At 50.4% G+C, this 23,495-nt stretch overlaps 1 protein-coding gene across 1 annotated transcript; it reads right to left on the reverse strand.

Annotated features, from left to right (window-relative positions):
• Positions 1-694: 694 nt before the first annotated feature.
• Positions 695-12,960, reverse strand: KCNA7 (potassium voltage-gated channel subfamily A member 7). The gene is made up of 2 exons (XM_007535992.2): positions 12,352-12,960; positions 695-1,957 (listed from the first exon to the last, which is right to left on the reverse strand). The coding sequence occupies exons 1-2, from the start codon at positions 12,898-12,900 to the stop codon at positions 1,139-1,141; spliced, it is 1,368 nt and encodes a 455-aa protein (XP_007536054.2). The 5' UTR covers positions 12,901-12,960; the 3' UTR covers positions 695-1,138.
• Positions 12,961-23,495: the final 10,535 nt, after the last annotated feature.

The following is a 23,495-nucleotide window of genomic DNA, read 5'->3' on the forward strand; positions in this document are numbered from 1 at the left end:
AGCCTTGTCACTCATGCCACATGAGTTTGCGCCCCAGGCCCTACCGCACCAGAGTTAACTTCTGAGTTGTGAGGTCTCTCTCTCTCTCCCTCTCTCTCTCTCTGTCTTTGTCTATTGGAAAAAGTCAGCACAGAGAAGTGAAGCTCTGGCGAGGAAGAAAAACAAACACAAAGACCAGAGGTCAGGCAAAATAGTTCACCTGGACAATGCACCTTTAGTCAGCCATGCACACTACCCAGGTCTGAACCAGGCCTCCACCACACTGGAAGAAGCTTCAGTGTTGTGCGGTTTTGTTTGTTTGATTATCTTTTATTTATATTATTTTAAGAAGGGAGGGGCACACACACACACACACACACACACACTTTAGTTCTGGCTGATTAGTAGTGCTGAGGATTGAACCTGAGGCCTCGGAGCCTCAGGCATCAAAGTGTTCTGCAGAACCATTAAGCTAGCTGCCCAGCCTGTGGCATAGGGTCTTTCCCTCTCTCTTTCACACAACTTGGGCTCAAGCAGCAGCAACAATGAAAGCCCAGAATCCCACAGGTGGCCTTCAGAGGAGACAATCCAACCGAACCACAAGTGAATGCACAAGGACTAAGAGGCCGAGCCTGAGGCAGCGCTACCCTCCCCCACCCGCCAAGGCTGCTCCAGAAGCCTCGCACAGCACAATGCAATACCCAGCCCATGAAGGGGCCTGCAGAGAGAGAGAGCTCCCTGGATACAACACCTGCCTCACCAAGCACGCTGCCCGGGTTCAAACCCCAGCACCACACGAATGTGCCACAGCAACTGGGGAAACTCCAGCATGATGATATGCCTCCTTCCACCTATGTGAATGAAAAAGAGGGCTGGGAGCGGTGAAGTCACGCACTCCAGAGGCCTTGACATGCCCCTTCCCCCCCCCAAAAAAAAAAAAACCCAAAAACTTGGAATGGTTTCCCATCCCCACTGACATTCAGCGTGACCCAAGGCCATTCACGAGTATTAAAGCAGGAGCTCGCAAGCCAGGCGATCAAGAACCAAAGCAGTGTCCCCTGCCCCCCCAACCAGCTCAGGGGGTCCTAAAGCTGGCCCCCCTCTCTCCCTACTGGAATCGAGGGGTGTGCCCCCCCCCCCCCGCCAGCCTCACTGTCTCTCACACTTCCGTGACCATGTGTTTTCCTGGGGGGGCCCAGATTGGGGGTGGCAGCTCGGGGCTCGGAGGGTCCAGCAGCCCCCCGTTGGCCTTGCCCTCGGGGGCCCCGCAGGGCTGCGTGTCCACGTGGCTGTACATGCCGGCCTCCTCACCGTCAGTCTCCCGGTGGTAAAAGTAGCTGAAGTTGGAGACTATGACGGGCACGGGTAGGGAGATGGTGAGCACGCCGGCGATGGCGCAGAGGGAGCCCACGATCTTGCCGCCCACGGTGACCGGGGCCATGTCGCCGTAGCCCACGGTGGTCATGGTGACCACGGCCCACCAGAAGGACTCGGGGATGCTGGTGAAGTGGGAGTCGGCTCGGTCGGCCTCAGCGAAGTACACGGCGCTGGAGAAGAGGACCACGCCGATGAAGAGGAAGAAGATGAGCAGCCCCAGCTCCCGCATGGAGGCCCGCAGTGTCTGGCCCAGGATCTGCAGTCCCTTGGAGTGACGGGACAGCTTGAAGATGCGGAAGACCCTCACCAGCCGGATGACCCGCAGGATGGCCAGGGACATGGCCGGCTGGGCCACGCCCCGCTGCCGGGCCAGCTCTGTGCCCAGCGCCACGAAGTAAGGCAGGATGGCCACAAAGTCGATGATGTTCATCACGTTCCTGAAGAAGGCGGCCTTGCTCGGGCAGGTGGCCAGGCGCACCAGCAGCTCGAAGGAGAACCAGCAGATGCACAGCGTCTCCACCAGGAAGAACGGGTCGTCGAAGGGGGCCCGGGACGGCGGCGCATCAGGAGCCCAGGCCGAGCCATTCAGGCGGGCAGGGAACTGCGGGAAGGAAGGGGTTCAGGGAGGACCAGGCCAGGGCTGGCTCTTTCTCCTTCCCCTCTGCCTGCCTGCCTGTTTACTTATTTACTTTTTAATTAGTGTGTTTACTTACTGGCTAGAGACAGAGAGAAAGCAAGAGGGAGAGAGGGAGACAGAGAAGGGCAGGGACAGAGAGACACCTGCAGCCCTGCCTCACCGCTAGTGAAGCTCCTCCCCGCCCTTGCAGGTGAGGATTACTATTATTATTACTTTTTATTTAATTTCTTTAGTCATTCCCTTTTGTTGCCCTTGTTTTATCGTTGTAGTTATTATTGTTGATGTTATTGATGTCGTTGTTAGATAGGACAGAAAGAAATGGAGAGAAAGCAGGGGAAGACAGAGAGGGGGAGAGAAAGACAGACACCTGCAGACCTGCTTCACCGCCTGACTCCCCTGCAGGTGGGGAGCCAAGGGCTTGAACCGGGATCCTTATGTCGGTCCTTGCACTTTGCGCCACATGTGATTAACCCACTGCGCTACGGCCCAACTCCCTATTATTATTTTTTTAACATACATTTATTGATTTTAACCAGAGCACAACTCAGTTCTGGCTCATGGTGGTGCTGGGGATTGAACTGGGACCTTAGAGCCTCTGGCATGAGAGTCTTTTGCAGAAGCGTTATGCTGCCTCCCCTATCCCTTACTTATTTATTTGTCGTTATTTAGTTATTTATTTTCATCAGAGCATTGCTCAGTTCTCTGTATGGTGATGTGGGGGATGGAACCTGGGACTCTGAAGCCTCAGGCATGGGTGTCCATTGGCAAAACCATTATGCTAGCTCCTCCACCCCTTTCATTTCTTTATTTTTTTAAAGGCTTTTTTTTTAGATTTTTAAAAATATTTCTTTCTTTCTTTATTCCTTTTTGTTGCCCTTGTTTTATTGTTGTAGTTATTATTGTTGTTGTCGTTGCTGGATAGGACAGAGAGAAATGGAGAGAGGAGGGGAAGACAGAGAGGGGGGAGAGAAAGACAGACACCTGCAGACCTGCTTCACCGCCTGGGAAGCGACTCCCCTGCAGGTGGGGAGCCGGGGGCTCGAACCGGGATCCTTACGCCGGTCCTTGCGCTTTGCGCCACCTGCGCTTAACCCGCCGCGCTACTGCCCGACTCCCCCTTCATTTCTTTTTATTCTCAAATCTCTTGTCATTTATTTTTAAATTATTTATCTGTGTTTTGAAAGAAACTTTCTTTTTTTTTTTAACACTTTTATTTTATTTTATTTTTACCAGAGCACTGCTTGGCTCTGGCTTATGGTGGTGCAGGGGACTGAACCTGGGACTTTGGAGCCCGAGACAGGAGAGTCTCTTTGCATAACTATTATGCTATCTACCCCTGCCCTTATTTATCTATTTTGGATAGAGACAGAGAGAGAGCGAGAGGGAGTGGAAGAGAAGGAGAGAGAGGGGGAGAGACACCAGCGGCACTGTTTCAGGGCTTGTGAGGCTTCCCCCACCTGGTGGGGACTGGGGCTGGAGCCCGAGTCATTGTGCATGGTAACACACACACACCCTTCTGGGTGTATCATTACCCAGGTTCCTCTTTCCTTATTTTAACAAATTTATGGAGGGCTAGGGAGATAGCATAATGGTTCTGCAAACGACTTTCATACCTGAAACTCCAGAGTCCCATGTTCAATCCCCAGCACCACCATATGCCAGAGCTGAGCAGTGCTCTGGTAGCTCTCTGTATCTTTCTGTCATTAAAAATTAATTAATTAAAAATACTGAGCAGGCTGGGAGGTAGCACCCCCAGCAGACAGCACATACTACACTGTGCAGACATTGGGGCTTAAACCACAGGGCTGCAAAGTATCTCTCTCTGTCTCTTTCCCTCTCTATCTCCCACTTCTCTCTCAATTTCTCTCTGTTCCTATCCAAAATAAATAAAATAATTAATTAAAAAATTATTGGGGGGGGGTGTGTCGGGCGGTAGCACAGTGGGTTAGGCACATGTGGTGCAAAGCGCAAGGATCAGCGTAAGGATCCCGGTTGAAGCCCCCAGCTCCCCACCTGCAGGGGAGTCGCTTCACAGACAGTGAAGCAGGTCTGCAGGTGTCTGTCTTTCTCTCCCCATCTCTGTCTTCCCCTCCTCTCTCCATTTCTCTCTGTCCTACCCAGCAACAATGACAGGAATAACAACAATAATAATAACCACAACAACGATAAAACAACAAGGGCAACAAAAGGGGGAAAAGAATGGCCTCCAGGAGCAGTGGATTCGTGGTGCAGGCCCTGAGCCCCAGGGATAACCCTGGAGGCAAATAAATAAATAAATAAATAGAAATGATTGTGCTGGAAAGATAGCATGAAGGTTATGCAAAAAGACTTTCATACCTGAGCCACCAAAGGTCCCAGGTTCAATCCCCTTCACCACTATAAGCCAGAGCTCAGAAATGCTCTGGTTAAAATAAAATAGATGAAAATAAACAGGTATTTATTTAATATTGAGAGAGAAACAGAGCATCACTCCAGCATATGTGGTGGTGGGGATCAAACTTAGCACCTCATGCTTACAAGTCAGTGGCCCTATGCAGTGTACCACCCTGAGATGAGTTCTTTCTTCTCTCTCTCTCTTTCTCTTATTCCTTCCTTACTATTTATTTATCTATTATTAGATAGAGACAGACACAACTTGAAAGGAGAGGAAGAGACAGAGAGAGGGAGAGGGGAGAGAGACACCCGCAGGACTGCTTCAGCATTTATGAAGCTTCCCCTCTGCAGGTGGGGACCAGGGACTTGAAACTGGGTCCTTGTGCACTGCAATGTATGTGCTTAACCAGGTGCACCAGCACCTGGCTTCCTTTCCTTTCCTTTCCTTTCCTTTCCTTTCCTTTCCTTTCCTTTCCTTTCCTTTCCTTTCCCTTCCTTTCCCTTCCTTTCCCTTCCTTTCCCTTCCTTTCCCTTCCTTTCCCTTCCTTTCCCTTCCTTTCCCTTCCTTTCCCTTCCTTTCCCTCCCTTTCCCTCCCTTTCCCTCCCTTTCCCTCCCTTCCCCTTCCCTTCCCTTCCCCTTCCCTTCCCCTTCCCTTCCCTTCCCTTCCCTTCCCTTCCCTTCCCTTCCCTTCCCCTCTCTCCCTCTCTCCTTCCCTCCCTGCCTCCCTCCCTCCCTCCCTCCCTTCCTCCCTTCCTTCCTTCCTTCCTTCCTTCCTTCCTTCCTTCCTTCCTTCCTTCCTTCTTATTGAGATAGAGAAGCAGAGAGTGGTGGTGCACCTGGTTGAATGCACATGTTACAATGCTCAAGGACCCAGGTTCCAGCCCCTGGTCCCCATTTGCAGTGGGAAAGCTTTGTGAGTGTTGAAGCAGTGTTGCAGGTATCTCTCTGTCTCTCTCTCTATATATCACCCCCTTCCTTCTCCATTTCTGGCTATCGCTAGCAAATAAATAAATAAGTAAATAAAGAAATAAATAAAATTTAGAAAAATTTAAAGAGAGCGAGAGAGACAGAGAGAGAGCATAGAACCAAATCTACCTGCAGTGCGGGGGCTTGAACCTGGGCTGCGCACATGGCAAAGCAGGTGGGCTATCTCGCTGGCCCTCCCTTTCTTTTCTTTTTTCTTTTTCTAATATTTTTATTTATATATTACTAGATAGAGGCAGAGAGAAATCGAGAGGAGGGAGACAGAGAGAGACCTGCAGCCCTGTGTCACGACTCGTGGAGCTTTCTCCCTGCAGGTGGGGAGCAGGGGCTTGAACCTGGCTCCTTGCGCACTGTCATGTGTGTGTTTAACGAGGTGTGCTACTGCCTGGCCCCTACTTTCTTTGTTTGCAAACACTTTTTTTAAATTGTAGCCTGGAAGTGGGTGCAATGGATAGACCTTTTGACTCTCAAGCATGAAGTCTTGACTTTGATCATCAGTGCTGCGTGTACCAGACTGACACTCTGGTTTTCTCTTCCTCATAAGTACATACATAAATAAGTCACTTAGTTAGTTAGTTAGTTAGTTAGTTACTGCCTCCAGGGTTATAGCTGGGGCTTGGTGCCTGCATTACAAATCCACTGCTCCTGGTGGCCATTTCTCCCCATTTTGTTGCTATTGTTTTTATTGTTATTGATGTTGTTGTTGGATAGGACAGAGAGAAGTCTAGAGAGATGGGGAAGACAGAGAGGAGGAGAAAAAGACACCTGCGTGGTCCGGGAGGCGGTGCAGTGGTAAAGCTCTGGACTCTGAAGCATGAGGTCGCGAGTTCGATCCCTGGCAGCACTTGTCCTTTTCTCTCCTCCTGTCTTTCTCACAAAGAAAAAAGAAAGAGACACCTGCAGCCCTGCTTCACTGCTGTGAAACGACCTCTTCCCTCCCCCTGCAGGCGGGGAGCCAGCGGCTCGAACTGGAATCCTTACACCGGTCCTTGCACTTTGTGCCATGTGCGTTTAACCCGCTGCGCCACTGCCCACCCCCCATAAATCACTTATTTGACTGCCACTGGGGAGGGGCTTGTGCATTGGGTAGCATTTCTCACCTGTGAGGAGGAGGTCCTGAGTTCAATCCCCAGAGCTGCATGTGCCAGTGCTCCTCTCTACTTTTTCTCTCTCAAGTACATACACACACACACACGTACATACACACGTACATACACACATACATGCACACTTAAATACATACATACACACATACACACATACAAGATGATGAACTGTTCTTTTTTTTTACAAAATTTTTTTATTTGTTTGTTATTGGATAGAGACAGAAAGAAATTGAGAGAGAAGGGGGAAGGAGTGGAAGAGAGACACATAGACGCCTGCAGACCTGCTTCACTGCCTGTGAAGTGACTCCCCTGCTGGTGGGGAGCCGGGGGCTTGAACCAGGATCCTAACCAGTCCTTGTGCTTTGCGCCACGTGCGCTTAACCCGCTGTGCTACTGCACGACACCCGATGAACTTTTATTTCAAGGTATAACTCTCGGCCAGTAAAATCGCTCATTTGGTGGGGAGCCAGGGGCTCGAACCAGAATCCTTTCGAGTGTCCTTGTGCTTTGTACTATGTGCGCTTTAATTGGCTGCACCACTTGCCCGGCCCCCACCTTCCTTTCTTCAGTCAAGGACAGACTGAGAGGAGACCTGCAGTAAATCTCTCATAAAGGTCCCCCACAAGCAGTGACGCAGGACTCATAAAGGTCCATCTCTCATAAAGGTCCCCCACAAGCAGTGACGCAGGACTCATAAAGGTCCATCTCTCATAAAGGTCCCCCACAAGCAGTGACGCAGGACTCATAAAGGTCCATCTCTCATAAAGGTCCCCCACAAGCAGTGACGCAGGACTCATAAAGGTCCATCTCTCATAAAGGTCCCCCACAAGCAGTGACGCAGGTCTGCGGTGTCACTCTTTCTTTCTTCCTCTCTATCTCCTCCTGTCCTCCCAATTTCTCTCTGTCCTATTCAATAATACAGAAAAGAAAAAAAAAAAGAAACAAATTTAAGTAAACTCTCATACCAGAGGCTCCAAAGTCCCAGGTTCAATCCCCTGCACTCCAAACTAAGCTTTGAGTCCTATAAAATATGTCAACTGTGTGCTCTCTAAGGCGTACCACCACCCAGCCCCACGGCCTCTTCAGACAGAGAGACACAGGAGCTGGCTGGTGGTGGCTCACCTGGTTCAGTATACACATCGCCAAGCACAGACTTCCAGGCTCAAGCCCCCAGTCCCCACCATCACAGAGAAAGCTTCATGAACAATGACTGAAGTATAAATCTTTTTTTTCCTTCCAGGGTTATCGCTGGGGCTCGGTGCCTACACAACGAATCCACTACTCCTGGAGGCCATTTTTTCCCTTTTGTTACCCTTGTTGTTTATCGCTGTTAGTACTATTATTATTATTGCTGTTGGATAGGTCAGAGAGAAATCAAGAGGAGGGGAAGACAGAGCAGGGGAGAGTAAGATTAGACACCTGCAGAGCTTCACTGCTTGTGAAGCGACTCCCCTGCAGGTGGGCAGCCGGGGGCTCAAACCAGGATCCTTACTTTGGTCCTTGCGCTTTGCGCCATGTAAGCTTAACCCACTGCGCTACCGCCCGGCCCCCATGAAGTATAACTCTTTAAAAAAAAAGGGGGGGTATTTTCTTGTGGCAGGGGTAAGAGTTCAATGGGTAGAGTGAGGGACTTGCATAACTGAGGCTCCTGATCCAATCTCTGGCATCACATATGGTACAGTGGGACTCAGGCTTCCTCTTTCTTTCTTCCTTCCTTTCTTTCTTTCTCTCTCTCTCTCTGTCTCTCTCCTTCCTTCTTTCCTTCCTTCCTTCCTTCCTTCCTTCCTTCCTTCCTTTTCCAGAGTACTGCTTAGCTCTGGCTTATGGTGGTGCTGGGGACTAAAACTGGGACTTTGGAGCCGCAGGCACGAGAGTCTCTCTACAGCACCATTATGCTGTCTACCCCACCCTCAGGCTTCTCTGTCTGTCTCATGGGAAACTATCTCACATACATGGAAGAAATAGAAGAAGTATTTGAAGAGACAGGGCGATATCACCATGGAGCTACAGACATGACTGTTTTTGCGCCATCTTTTTTTTTTTTAATATTTATTTTTTTTATTTATTCCCTTTTGTTGCCCTTGTTGTTTTATTGTTGTAGTTATTATTGTTGTTGTTGTTGTTGGATAGGACAGAGAGAAATGGAGAGAGGAGGGGAAGACAGAGAGGGGGAGAGAAAGATAGACACCTGCAGACCTGCCTGTGAAGCGACTCCCCTGCAGGTGGGGAGCCGGGGTTCGAACCGGGATCCTTATGCCGGTCCTTGTGCTTTGCGCCACCTGCGCTTAACCCGCTGTGCTACAGCCCGACTCCCTTTGCGCCATCTTAAGCTCTCTCCCTGACTTCTGCTTTTATTTCTTCCTAAGATTTACTCATTGGCACCTGGGGGCGGGGTGCAGCGAGCAGGGCACTGGATTTGGAAGCATAATGTCCTGAGTTCAATCCCTGGCATCCCATTTACCAGTGTTGCTCTGGTTCTCTCTCTCTCTCCCTACCTCCCTATGTTGTGTTAGTAAATAAATAACATCTTAAAAATCTTCACTGATTTTTTTTTCCCCTTTGATAGAATCAAAGAGGTAGAAAGCGTGAAAGAAAGTCAAAGAGAGTGGAAAATTTTCTTTCAATGCAGTGAAAGCTGTGTTGGAACCTGGATCGCACACGTGGCAAGGCAGGGCGTTAACCAAGTGAGCTATTTCCCTGGCCCTAGTCATTGATTTTATATATATAGTTTATTTATTGGACAGACAGCAGTTGAGAGGGGAGGGAGAGACTGAGATGGAGAGAGGGGGGTCAGGCAGTGGCATACCTGTTTGAGCACTCGAAGAAGAACAGTGCACAAGAACCCGGATTCAAGCCCCTAGTCCCCACCTAGCTTCACAAGTGGTGAAGCAGAGCTGCCAATGTCTTTCTGTCTCTCCTACTCTACCTCCCTCTGTCCTCTCAATTTCTCTCTGTCTCTATCCAATAATAAAGAAATAGAAATTAAAAAGAAAAAGAGAGAGGAGAGAGAAAGAGACACACCTGCAGTATGGCTTCCCTGTTCATGAAACTTTCCCCACCTTGGGAACCAACCGTGGGCTTGAGCCTGGCTCATCACGCTCTGTAATGTGTGTGCTTCACCGGGTCTCCACACACTGGTCACTGAGCTGTATAAAGCTGAAGGAGGGCAGAGTGCTCTCTACCCTGCATCTGGTGGTGGCAGGGATTAAACCCAGGACCTTTGGGCATTTAGGCATACGAGTCTGGTATTCTAATGCTGAGCTATTTTATTTCCTCAGTCTTTCATTTGATTTTTCCCTTTTTCTTTATATTTATTGATTTATTTTCCCTTTTGTTGCCCTTATTGTTTTTCATTGTTGTTGTAGTTATTGTTGTTGATGTTGTTAGATAGGACAGAGAGAAAGGGAGAGAGGAGGGGAAGACAGAGAGGGGGAGAGAAAGACAAGACACCTGCAGACCTGCTTCACTGTGAAGCGACTCCCCTGCAGGTGGGGAGCCGGGGGCTCCAACCGGGATCCTGACGCTGGTCCTTGCGCTTGGCGCCATGTGTGCTGATTTTTTTCCTTTTAAGATTTATTTATTTAAGGGCTCGGGAGATGGTATAATGGTCATGCAAACCATTTTCATGCTCAAGGCACTGATGTCCCAGGTTCAATTCCTGGCACCACCATAAGCCAGAGCTGAACAGTGCTCTGCTCTCTTTCTCCCTGTATCTGTCTCATAAAAAAATAATTAATTTGGGGCTGGGAAATGATGTACCTGGTTGAGTGTATATATTACCACTCACAAGGACCAGGGTTCAAGCCCCCGCTCCCTACATGCAAGGGAGTCGCTTCACAAACAGTAAAGCAGGTCTGCAGGTGTCTATTTTTCTCTCACCCTCTCTACCTCTCCCTCCCCTCCCAATTTCTCTCTGTCCTATTCAATAATACAGAAAGGGAAAAAAATGAAAAAATTAAGCAAGTAAACTCTCATAACTCTCTAAGGCTGCAAAGTCCTGGTTCAAGCCCCTGCACACCATAAGCCAGAGCTGAGTAGTGCTCTGGTAAAAATAAATAAATAAATAAATAGTACAAGATTGATCGGGGGGCGGCATGGTAGCACACCTGGTTGAGTGCACAGGTTACAATGTGTGGGGACCCAGGTTTGAGCCCCTGGTCCCACCTGGACGGTGAAGCTGTGCAAGTGGTGAAGCAGAGTTGCAGGTGTCTCTCTGTCTCTCTATATCACCCCCTGCCCTCTGGATTTCTGGCTGTCTCTATCCAATAAATAAATAAAGATAAAAAAAGTTTTTAAGTGTGAGTTGGGCAGTAGTGCAGCCGGTTAAGCGCAGGTGGCATGAAGTGTAAGGACCAGGTAAGCATCCCAGTTCCAGCCCCCACTCCCCACCTGCAGGGGAGTCACTTCACAAATGGTGAAGCTGGTCTGCAGGTGTCTTTCTGTCCCCCCCTTTCTTTCCCTCCTCTCTCGGTTTCTCTCTGTCCTATTTAACAACAACAACATTATCAACAACAATAAAACAAGGGCAACAAAAGGGACTAAGTAAATATATATTTTTAAATATTTATTTATTCATTTTCCCTTTTTGCTAACCTTGTTGTTTTATTGCTGTGGTTATTATTGTTGTTGTTATTGATGTCGTTGTTGTTGGACAGAGAGAAATGGAGGGAGGAGGGGAAGAGACAGAGAGGGGGAGAGAAAGACAGACACCTGCAGACCTGCTTCACCGCCTGTGAAGCGTCTCCCCTGCAGGTGGGGAGCCGGGGGCTCGAACCGGGATCCTTACGAGGGTCCTTGAGCTTTGCGCAAAGTGCGCTTAACCCGCTGAGCTACCGCCCGGCTCCCATAAAGAAATATTTTTTTTAAAAAAGATTGAGTGGTTGATTAACACCAGAGAGAGTCAGAGAAAGAGTACAGAGACAGAAAGACAACCAGGGCATCACTCTAGGACTTGAGATGTAAAAGGTCAGCCTCAGGAAGCCAGCACTTTAATTACTGCCCCACCTTCCGTGCTATAAAATACCAAGTTTTAGGGGCGGGCAGTAGCTGTGGGTTAAGCGCATGTGGAGCGAAGCACAAGGATCCCGGTTCGAGCCCCCGGCTCCCCACCTGCGGGGGTTCGCTTCACAGGCGGTGAAGCAGGTCTGCGGGTGTCGATCTTTCTCCCCCCCCACTCTCGACTTCTCTCTGTCCTATGGCAGAACAACAAGGGCCACAAAAGGGGGGGGGCACCACGGTTTTTTCTTTTTAATTTTTTTTTTTTAACCAGAGCATCGATCTGCTCTGGCTTATGGTGGTGCAGGAGATTGAACCTGGGATTTAGGATGCCTCAGGCATGAGAATCTCTTTGCATAACCATTATTCTATTTACCTCCACCCACCAAGTATTTATTTATTTATTTATTTATTATCTTGATTTACTGGATAGAAACAGTCAGACATCGAGAGAGAGAAGAGGGATGAAGAAAGGAAGAGAGACGGAGAGACACCTGCAGCACTGTTTCACCACTTGGGAAGCTTTCCCGCTGGCAGGTGGGGACCGGGGGCTTGAACCCGAGTCCTCGTGCATTGTCGCATGTGCTCTCAACCAGGTGTGCTCCCCACCCGGCGCCCGCGTTTATTGAATTCTCCAGGGCGCCGCCGCTCTGCTCTAGTTTACGCGGCCGCCTCCCACTGAGCCCCGGGGGCTCTGCAGCATCAGGCTCGCACGTCGGGTCCTCTCCCGACCTGTCCATCACACCCGGGAGCAAGACACGCCCCTCGCCCCCGTGATTGGCCAGGACATCTTAGGCCACGCCCACTCGCCAAACCCCCGCCCGGGCCGGCTCCTCCCCGCCTCGTGATTGGCCAGCTCCCCGTGCGCCCCGCCCCACCCCGACGGCCCCGCCCCTCACCGGGCCGCCGGCAGCCGCGAGGTCGACGGCGTCGCGCTCGTCGCGGAAGTCGGGCAGCGTCTCGAGGCAGAAGACGACGATGGAGACGAGGATGACGAGCACGGAGACGACGGCGAGCACGCGCGCGGCCTGCGAGCTCTCGGGGAACTCGAAGAGCAGCCAGAGCTGGCGCGCGAAGGCGCGGCGGGGCAGGGGCCGCTCGGGCGGCGCGGCGCAGCCCTCGTCCTCGCGCAGGCGCGCCAGCGCGGCGCCGCCCAGCCCGTAGAAAGCCACCTCCTCCAGGAAGACGTCCAGGGGCACGTGCGCCGGCCGCCGCAGCCGGCCGCCCGACTGGTAGTAGTAGAGCACGGCGTCGAAGCTGGGCCGGTGGCGGTCGAAGAAGTACTCGCGGCGGGCGCCGTCGTAGAAGCGGCGGCGGCGCGCGGGGTCGCCGAGCAGCGTGTCGGGGAAGCGGCCGAGCGTGCGCGCGCGGGTCTCGAAGCGCAGCCCCGCCACGTTGAGCACCAGCCGCTCGCAGCAGGCGCAGCGCGGCCGGCAGCGCGGCTCCATGGCGGGGCCCGGTGTCCGGTGTCCGGTGTCCCCGCGTAAAAATAGCCCCGCCGGCCGGCCGGGCGGGCGGGCGGGCGCGGGGCGGGGGGCGGGGGCGGGGCGGGGGCCGGGCGGCCTCTGTCGGGGCGCCCCTCCCCCTCGCGGGGGGGAACCGGGTTCGAGTCCCCAGCTGCCACGGGGCGGTGAGGCCGGGCTGCGGGTGCTCCTCGGTCTCTCTCCCTCCCTGGCTCCCCCTGCCCTCTCGATTTCCCTCTCTCTCTCGCTCTCTCTCGCTCTCTCTCGCTCTCTCTCTCTCTCTCTCTCGCTCTCGCTCTTTTTACAGCTTCTTTTTTCTCTCTCTCTCTCTCTCTCTTTTTAAAAAAATTATGCATTTATTCCTGGAGATTGAGATAGAAATGGTTTGTGAAACCCTGTATCTTTTTTTAAAAATATTTATTTATTTATTCCCTTTTGTTGCCCTTGTTGTTTTTTTATTGTTGTAGTTATTATTGTTGTCGTCGTTGTTGGATAGGACAGAGAGACATGGAGAGAGGAGGGGAAGACAGAGAGGGGGAGAGAGAGACAGACACCTGCAGACCTGCTTCACCGCCTGGGAAGCGACTCCCCTGCAGGTGGGGAGCCGGGGGCTTGAACCGGGATCCTTATGATGCCGGTCCTTGCGCTTTGCGCCACCTGCGCTTAGCTCGCTGCGCTACCGCCCGACTCCCGAAACCCTGTATCTTTATCCTATTGCTGAAAGAACCTTTAAACTGGTTCATGTAACACAGCTCCACAGGTGACCTTACTGCCCTTCAAAGGAGATGTGCTTTTATTTGTATTTTTTTTTAATATTTATTTATTTATTTTAATATTTATTTTATTTATTCCCTTTAGTTGCCCTGGTTGTTTTATTGTTGTAGTTATTATTGTTGTTGGATAGGACAGAGAGAAACGGAGAGAGGAGGGGCAGACAGAGAGGTGGAGAGAAAGACAGACACCTGCAGACCTGCTGCCCCGCCTTGGAAGCGACGCCCCTGCAGGTGGGGAGCCGGGGCTCGAACCGGGGTCCAGCTTCTTTGCTAATTGCATCTTTATTTAATTACTGCATGGAGACACATTGAGAGGGAGGCGGAGGAGATAGAGATGGGATGGCACCGGGTGGTGGCGCACCTGGTTGGCCACACATGTCGCAATGCTCAAGGACCTGGGTTCGAATCTGCAGGGGGAACAGCTTCTCGCAAGCGGTGAAGCAGGGCTGCAGGTGTCTGTCTGTCTCCCTTTTCTATCACCCTCTTCCCTCTTAACTTCTGCCTGTCTCTATCTGATCAATACATAAATAGAATTTTTTTAAAAATATTTTATTTATTTTATTTTTGAGAGAGATGCAGAGGAAGAGAGAGACAGAGAGAAACACCAGAGCACTGCTCAGCTCTGGCTTATAGTGGTGCAGGGTTTGAACCTGGGACTTTGGAGCCTCAGGCACGAGTCTGTTTGCATAACCATTAAGCTATCTACCCCGCCCCATCAATATAATTTTTAAAAGAAAGCTATTAAAAAAGAGAGCCATTTGTCGATTTTTTTTTTTTGGGATAGGACAGAAATGGAGAGAGGAGGGGAAGACAGAAGGAGAGAGAAAGACACCTGCAGACCTGCTTCACCGCCTGTGAAGCGACTCCCCTGCAGGGGGCTCAAACCGGGATCCTTACACTGGTCCTAACCCGCTGTGCTATGCGCAGCTCCCAAATAAATAAATTTATTTATTGGATGGAGACAAGAGTAGTCAAGAGGGAAGGGGGAACATAGGGAGGGAGACACCTGCAACCCTGCTTCACTCACGAACCTTCCCCCCTGCAGGTGGGGACCAGGGGCTTGAACCTGAATTCTTAGGAATTTGTAATGCTTGTCCCAAACCAGGTACGCCACCTCCTGGCCCTGTTCTTCCTTCCTTCCTTCCTTCCTTCCTCTCTCTCTCTCTTTCTTTCTTTCTTTCTTTCTTTCTTTCTTTCTTTCTTTCTTTCTTTCTTTCATCTATTGGATAGAGACAGCCAAAAATCAAGACCAAGCTTGGGGTGGAGGGAGAGAGGACAACTTTGTTTTTTTTTTTTTTTTTTTTTTTTACAGTTTTTTTTTTTTTATTAAAGAAAGGATTAATTAACAAAACCATAGGGTAGGAGGGGTACAACTCCACAGAATTCCCGCCACCCAATCTCCATAACCCACCCCCTCCCCTGATAGCTTTCCCATTCTCTATCTCTCTGGGAGCATGGACCCAGGGTCATTGAGGGTTGCAGAAGGTAGAAGGTCTGGCTTCTGTAATTGCTTCCTCGCTGAACATGGGCGTTGACTGGTCGGTCCATACTCCCAGAGAGGACAACTTTGTAATGTAAAGAGGCTCAGGCCTGGGGCTGCGAAGTTCCCAGTGTCAATCCCCTGCACCACCATCAGCCACAGAGCTGAGTAGTGCTCTGGCCTCTGTATCTTTCTCTTTGTGTATGTCTTTCATAAAAATAAATTAATAGGGGGGCCAGGGGTGGCGAACCTGGTGGAGCGCACATGTTAGAGTGTGCAAGGACCCAGGTTTGAGACCCTGGTCCCCACCTGCAGAGGGAAAACTTTACAAGTGGTGAAGCAGGGCTGCAGGTGTCTCGTTGTCTCTCCCTCCACCTTCCCTCTCCCATTTCTGGCCGTCTCTATCCAATAAATAAAGAGAATTTTAAAAGTCACTGAAGGGCTGGGGAGACAGCAGAACGGTGATACAAAGAGACTCTCATGCCTGAGGCTCTGAAGTCCCAAGTTCAGTCCCCAGCGCCACCATAAACCAGAGCTGAGCAGTGCTCTGGCAAAAAGAAAGAAAAAAATGAAGAGAGAAAGATGCCCACACACCTGCTTCCTCACTCGAAGCTGCCCATCTGCAGGAGGGGAGCGAGAGCTTGAACCCGGGTCCTTGCGCACTGGGATGTGTGTGCTTAACTAGGTGCACTCTTCCCCCCTCCACTTTGTGTTTTTCATTTTATCCCTCATGCTTGCGTGGTTCTACTGCTTCGGGAGAATTCTCTTAATTACCTTGTTTCCTGTGGCCAAGTGTTGGCGCACCACAAGGACGGAGGTTCGAGCCCCTGCTCCCCACCTGCAGGAGGGAAGCTTCTCGAGTGGTGCAGCTGGACTGCAGGCGTCTCTCTGCTTCCTTCTCTGTCTCCCCCTTTCCTCTCAGTTTCTGTCTCTATCAAAGAAGATGAGTTTGTTTTCAATTACCTCTCCATATCTGTCTCTACACACACACACATCCACACAATTTATTTGGGGATAGAGACAGAGAAATTGAGAGGGGGAGAGGACAGGGAGAGAGACTTCTGGGGGCCAGGCAGTGGCACACCTTTTTGAGCACACACATTATAGTATGCCAAGAACCAGGTTCAAGCCCCTGGTCCCCACCTCTAGGGGGAAAGCTTCAAGAGTGGTGAAGCAGGGCTGCAGCTGTCTGTCTCTCCCCCTCTAGTTCCCCTTCCATATCTGTTTCTTGCTGTCTCTATCAAGTAAATATTTAAAAAATAAAATAAAAGAGGGACACGAGTAGCTGGGCGGTAACGCAGCGGTTAAGCGCAGGTGGCGCAAAGCACAAGGACCGGCATAAGGATCCCGGTTCGAGCCCCCGGCTCCCCACCTGCAGGGGAGTCGCTTCACAGGCGGTGAAGCAGGTCTGCAGGTGTCTGTCTGTCTCTCCCCCTCTCTGTCTTCCCCTCCTCTCTCCATTTCTCTCTGTCCTATCTAATGATGACGACATCAATAACAACAACAATAATAACTACAACAACAACAAAAAACAAGGGCAACAGGAGTCGGGCGGTAGCGCAGCGGGTTAAGCGCACATGGTGCAAAGCGCAGGGACCGGCGTAAGGATCCCGGTTCGAACCCCGGCTCCCCACCTGCAGGGGAGTCGCTTCAAAGGCAGTGAAGCAGGTCTGCAGGTGTCTGTCTTTCTCTTCCCCTCTCTGTCTTCCCCTCCTCTCTCCATTTCTCTCTGTCCTAGCCAACAATGACGACATCAGTAACAACAATGATAATTACAACAATAATAAACAAGGGCACTAAAAGGGAAAATAAATTTAAAAAGGGCAACAAAAGGGAAAATAAATATAAACAATTTTAAAAACTACAACAATAAAAAAGTGAATAAATATATTTTTTTAAATCTTAAGAAAAAAGGGACACCACTTTTGACATCTCCCCTTGCAGGTGGGGACGCAGGGCTTGAACCCTGGTCCTTGAATACTGTAACACCCATGCTCTACTTTGTGTCACCACTTGCCCCTGTTTTCCTCAGCTCTGGCTGATGCTAGTGGAGGGGATTGAACCTGGGACCTCAGAGCCTCTGGCTGGAAAGCCCTTTGCATAACCCTTCTTTTGTCTCCTGGACCCTTGTCTGAGTTGTGTCTGTCTCTGCCACTTTGTGCCTTGGTCTGGACTTGCCTCTGAGTGCTCTGTCACTTTCTCTGATTCCGGGCTCTGTCCCCAAGTTGCCCTGGGGGTTCCTCTGTGAAGTTGTCTCTTAAACTTTTTTTCTGTGTATATGCGTGTTGGGGGGGGGGGGGGTAGAGAGCATCAGGCTTCTGCACAGTGCCGGGCCGCACTCTCCAGTGAGCTAATTTGCCAGACCCAGTTTCTTTTCTTTGTGTCACTGAGCCAGTGCCTTGAAGTCTGTGAGTGAGATCTCTGATTCTCAAAGGTCCTGTAGGTCGGCTCTGCCACCGCCCAAGGGGCTGCATTCGGGGGATCCTTCAGCAGCTGCAGACAGGGCATGGGACACCCCAGTCTCCAGCCTGGGTTCCTGTAGCTTCCTGCGACCCTGGGGCCCGGGCAGCCACAGGGCCTTGAGTAGCACAGCCCCGGGACTTGCCAGGAAACGGGGGCTAGAGAGGTGGTGCTGGGATGCCATGCCGCAGGGTCACCCGAAGGACCCACAGGACAGATGGACCGTGGCTTTCCAGCCGCCGGTGTCCAGTGACATGTGTAAAAATAGCCCCAGAGTGGACTTGGGGGGAGTGGTGGGAATCATTGGTCCAGACTGGGAGGGGCTCTCGGGCCCCCTCTGCTGGGCGAGTGTGGGAACAGGAAATGCTGCTTTGTGACTGGGGAGTTAGGTTATCACCCCTCTGGATAGATTTAAAAAATTTTTAAAAAATACTTATTTATTCCCTTTTGTTGCCCTTGTTGTTTCATTGTTGTAGTTATTGATGTCATTGTTGGATAGGACAGAGAGAAATGGAGAGAGGAGGGGAAGACAGAGAGGAGGAGAGAAAGACAGACACCTGCAGACCTGCTTCACCGCCTGTGAAGCGACTCCCCTGCAGGTGGGGAGCCGGGGGCTTGAACCGGGATCCCCAAGCTGTTCCTTGCGCTTTGCGCCACATGCACTCAACCCACTGCGCTACTGCCTGGCTCGTGATTTTTTAAGTCCCTCTCCCTCTCCACTCTCTCTCTCTATATATATATATATATATATATTTGGGTAGAAACAGAAATGGAGAGATACAGAGGGAAGGAGACAGAGAGATACCTGCAGCCCTGCTTCACCACTTGTGAAGCTTTCCCCCTACAGGTGGGGACCAGGGGCTTGAACCTGGGTCCTTGCACACTAATGTGTGCGCTTAACCAGGTGCACTACCACCTGGCCTCTGCTCCCCTCCCCCCAGCAAGAGAAAGAACCAGAGCATCACTTTGGTACATATGATTGAATTTAGAACCTCATTCTAGGTAAAAAAAAAAAAAAAAATAGCAGGGTGAGGGGTAGATAGCTTAATGGTTATGCAAAGAGACTCTCATGCTTAAGGCTCCATAGTCCAGGTTCAACCCCCCCCACCATAAGCCAGAGCTGAGCAGTGCTCTGGTAAAAAAATAAATAAACTTTAGCCACTGTAAGCACCTCCCATCTCTCTCTCTTTCTTTCTCTTTATATTTCTCTCATGCTGGGTCTTGCAGCTGGGGCCCTTCAGCTTCAGGCATGAACAGTCAGTCAGTTACTGGGCAGGGTGAGACAGCATAACGGTGATGCAAACATATTCTCATGCCTGAGGCTCCAAGGTCCCAGGTTCAATCCCCTCCTTAACACCATACGCCACAGCTGAGCCGGGCTCTGGGAAAAAAAGAGAGAGAAAAGTCAGTTAAACTTTATGCCCTTCTTCCAGCCTGACTCTTCACTTAACTTCCTACTCTGTGGGTCTCTGAACTCCTGCCTCCACCCCTCTGCACTTTTTTTTTCTTTCTTTGCCAGAGCACTGCCTAGCTCTGGCTTATGGTGTTGTGTGTGGCTGGGATGGGGTGGAGGGGATTGAACCTGGGACTTTGGACTCATCTGCACTGCACCTTTTTATCTCACAGATTTTTAAAATTTTTTATTTCTTTATTGGGGAATAAATGTTTTACATTCAACAGTAAATATCTCACAGATTTATTGGGGTTGGGAGATAGCTCACCTATCTTGAGGACCATGCTTGAGGACCTTGAGGGTTGGGAACTCAGCGTACCATCTGGGAAACGGTGTCAAGGGGAAATTTCATAAACTGGGAGCAGTGCCGTGTCTTGCTTCTCCCTCTCTCTCTCCCATTCTGTCTCTGATCATCTGACTACCTAAGGGGAAATAGGAGCTGGGTGGTGGCACACCTGGTTGAATGCACATGGACCCAGGTTCAATGTTGTGTTCGCCGGGCTGGCTTCACGGGCGGGTAACAGACGACCCGGGACTCATGGCTGGGTTGTACACAGTATCTCTTTATTCATGCAGGACGCAGGGCAATCTATACCAAGCTAAGCTAAACTAACTAACTCACTACAAACAATCTTGTCTTTATAAATATACTAGCCCAGTAGGGTGGGAACAGGATGCGATGCAGAGAGGGTGGAGAGAAAAGTGACTGGTGAAAATCAAGGTGTGACAAGGAGAGGGGGCGGAGCAGGTGAGAATTCTACCACTGAACCACTAATGCCCTGGAGGGAGGGTGGTGCTTTATGTAAATGTAAAAGTGATTTATGTAAATAGACCGCTTTATGGGACAATCCCTATACAGGCATCCCGGTGCTTGGTTAAGCAAAAGCCAGGGGGAGCTGACAGACTACCCAACAGTTCAAGCCCCTGGGTTCAACCTGCAAGGAGGAAGTTTTGCAAGTGGTGAAGCAGGTCTATAGGTGTCTATCGCCCTCTCTATCTCTCCCCTACATCTTGTTGCTGATTGTATCTAGCCAATAAATAAAGATAATTTAACTTTTTAAAAAATATATTTATTTTTTTATTTATTCCCTTTTGTTGCCCTTGTTGTTTTATTGTTGTAGTTATTATTGTTGTTGTCGTTGTTGGATAGGACAGAGAGAAATGGAGAGAGGAGGGGAAGACAGAGAGGGGGAGAGAAAGACAGACACCTGCAGACCTGCTTCACCGCCTGTGACGCGACTCCCCTGCAGGTGGGGAGCCGGGGTTCGAACCGGGATCCTTATGCCAGTCCTTGTGCTTTGTGCCACCTGCGCTTAACCCGCTGCGCTACAGCCCGACTCCCAATTTAACTTTTTTAAAAATAAAAGAAATGGGGGACTGGGTGGTAGCACAGCGGGTTAAGCACTCAGACCAGTGTAAGGATCCTGGTTCGAGCCCCTGATCCCCACCTGCAGTGGGTTCGCTTCACAGGTGATCCTCTCTCTGTCTTCTCCTCCTCTCTCAATTTCTCTGTCCTAGCCAGCAACAGTGACATCAATAACAACAACATAAGAAGAGGAGGAGGAGGAGAAGGAGGAAGAAGAAGCATGAAAGAAAGCTTCAATGCTGTGGTTGCTTTCTCTTTAAAAAAAAAAAATGTTTTTTGTTGCCTCCAGGGTTATTGCTTCGTGCCAACACCACTAATCCGCTGCTTCTTACACTGGTCCTTGCACTTCAGTGCTGTGTGTGCTTAACTGCCCGAACCCCTTTTTTCTTGGCTTCCAGGGTTATTGCTGGCACTTGGTGCCTGCACCAAGAAAGCACTGCTCTTGGAGGCCGTCTTTCCCCATCATTGTTGCTGCTATTGCTGTTGAATCAGAGAGAAATGGAGAGAGGAGGGGAAGACAGGGGAGAGAAAGACAGACACCTGCAGACCTGCTTCACTTTTGAAGTAACCCCCTTGCAGGTGGGGAGCCGGGGGCTTGAACCAGGATTCTTGCATGGGTCCTTGCGTTTTCTGTGCGCTTAACCTGGTGCACTACAATCCAACCTTCCCCTTAATTTAAAAAATTTATTTATTCCCTTTTGTTGCCCTTGTTGCTTTATTGTTGTAATTATTGTTTTCTGTCTTCGTTGTTGGATAGGACAGAGAGAAATGGAGAGAGGAGGAGAGAAAGACAGACACCTGTAGACCTGCTTCATTGCCTGTAAAGCGACTCCCCTGCAGGTGGGGAGCTGGGGGCTCGAACCGGGATCCTTATGCTGGTCCTTGTGCTTCGTGCCACTTGATCTTAACCTGCTTTGCTACCGCCTGTCTCTCCCATTTTTTTTTTTTTTTTTTAAATCAGAGCACTGTTCAGCTTTGGCTTGTGGTGTGGGGGGTTGAACCTGAGACGTAAGAGCCTCAGGCATGAGAGTCTATTTGCATATCCATTATGCTGTCTACCCTCTGCCCACCCCCCGAAATGATTTCACTCTTTTTTTTTGCCTCCAGGGTTATTGCTGCAGTTCACACCACTAATCCACTGCTCCTGGAGGCAATATTTTCCCCTTTTGTTGCCCTTGTTATTTTATCATTGTTGTGGTTATTATTGCTGTTGTTATTGATGTCCTTGTTGTTGGATAGGACAGAGAAATCAAGAGAGGAGGGGGAAGACGAGGAGGAGAGAAAGATAGACACCTGCAGACCTGCTTCACCGCCTGTGAGGCGACTCCCCTGCAGGTGAGGAGCCAGGGGCTCGAACCGGAATCCTTATGAGCGTCCTTGCGCTTCACAGTATATGTGCTTAGCCCGCTGCACTACTGCCTGACCCCCAGTGTTTTTATTATTTTTTTTAATTATCTTTATTTATTTATTGGGTAGAAACAGCCAGAAATTGAGAAGGAAGTCGGTGATAGAGAAAGAGACACCTGCAGCCCTGCCTCACCACTTGTAAAGCTTTCCCCTGCAGGTGGGGAATTATTTTTATTCTTATGAGAGTTTCACATAAAATCCATTGTTGGGGGCTAGGTGGTGGCACACCTGGTTAAGCACTCACATTATAGTGTGCAGGGATCTGAGTTCAAGCCCCTGATCCCCACCTGCAGGGAGAAAGCTTCACAAGCGGTGAAGCAGGGGTGTAGGTGTCTCTCTGTCTCATTCCCTCTCTCCCACAGCCCTCTCAATTTCTCTTCACCCAATAAGAAATAATATAGGGAGTCAGGTGGTAGCGCAGCGGGCTAAGCGCATGTGTTGCAAAGGGCAAGGACCCGCATAAGGATCCCGGTTTGAGCCCCCAGCTCCCCACCTGCAGGGGAGTCGCTTCACAGGTGGTGAAGCAGGTCTGCAGGTGTCTGTTTTTCTCTCCCTCTCTCTGTCTTCCCCTCTTGTCTCCATTTCTCTTTGTCCTATCCAACGACGACAATATCAATAACTACAACAATAAAACAAGGGCAACAAAAGGGAATAAATAGATCAACATTTCTTTTTAATCTAAAGGAAGACAGGAAGACAGACAGTTACAGCTGTGTCTTGGTATACTGGGAGAGAGAGTTGCAGGACGCCCTGCGTGGCTACCAGGGTCTAGATTCTCCAGTTCTGCGTCACTGTCATCATCCTTGGAGCCCTGGGTCCTCTGGCTGACAGGAGGTTGGTGGAGACTGTGTTGTAGAACACTTAATGATAAAAACCAAACAAACAGGAGTCAGGTAGCGCAGCAGGTAAGGATCCCGGTTCGAGCCCCTGGCTCCGCACCTGCAGGGGAGTCGCTTCACTGGCAGTGAAGCAGGTCTGCAGGTGTCTGTCTTTCTCTCTCCCTCTCTGTCTTCCCCTCCTCTCTCCATTTCTCTCTGTCCTATCCAACAACAAATGACATCAACAATAACAATAACTACAACAAGAATAAAAAACAAGGGCAACAAAAAGGAAATAAACCAATAAAATATATAAAACACAAACAAAAACAAAAAAATCGTTGACCCTATCCAGGCTCAGCCCAGTCTGCGTCAGCCTGAACAGACTGCTGATGCTCCGGGACACTAGGGCTGTCCAGTGGGTCACCTGCCAGGGCCACCGTGCCGGGGCCAGAGAACAGCTCACCCGGTGGGGCGTCTGCCTTGCTTTGTGCACAGACAGGCTCCAGGCCCAGCGCTGCATGGGAAGTGTGGGTGTGATGGTGTGCCCCGCCCAGTGCAAAGGCTGCCCCCGGTGTGAAACTGAATCCGTGCCAGGCCCTGGAGAGAGAGACAGAGGACAGAGACAGACACGGGGTGGGGAGGTGACTGCAGGCTCTGGCTCCATGTGCAGGGCAGCCCCAGCACAATCCGAGGGTCTTTGTCAGGCAGGGCAGGGGCCGGCAGCGTACACAGGGCCGGGCTGCAGGAGGGCCTTTAGCTACAGCCCCTGCGCTGAGGGTAGGGGAAGGGACCTCAGAAGCTGGAGAAAGCCAGCTATGCG

Source organism: Erinaceus europaeus, chromosome 2 (genome assembly GCF_950295315.1).
Source record: "Erinaceus europaeus chromosome 2, mEriEur2.1, whole genome shotgun sequence".
Classification (NCBI taxonomy): Eukaryota; Metazoa; Chordata; class Mammalia; order Eulipotyphla; family Erinaceidae; genus Erinaceus; species Erinaceus europaeus.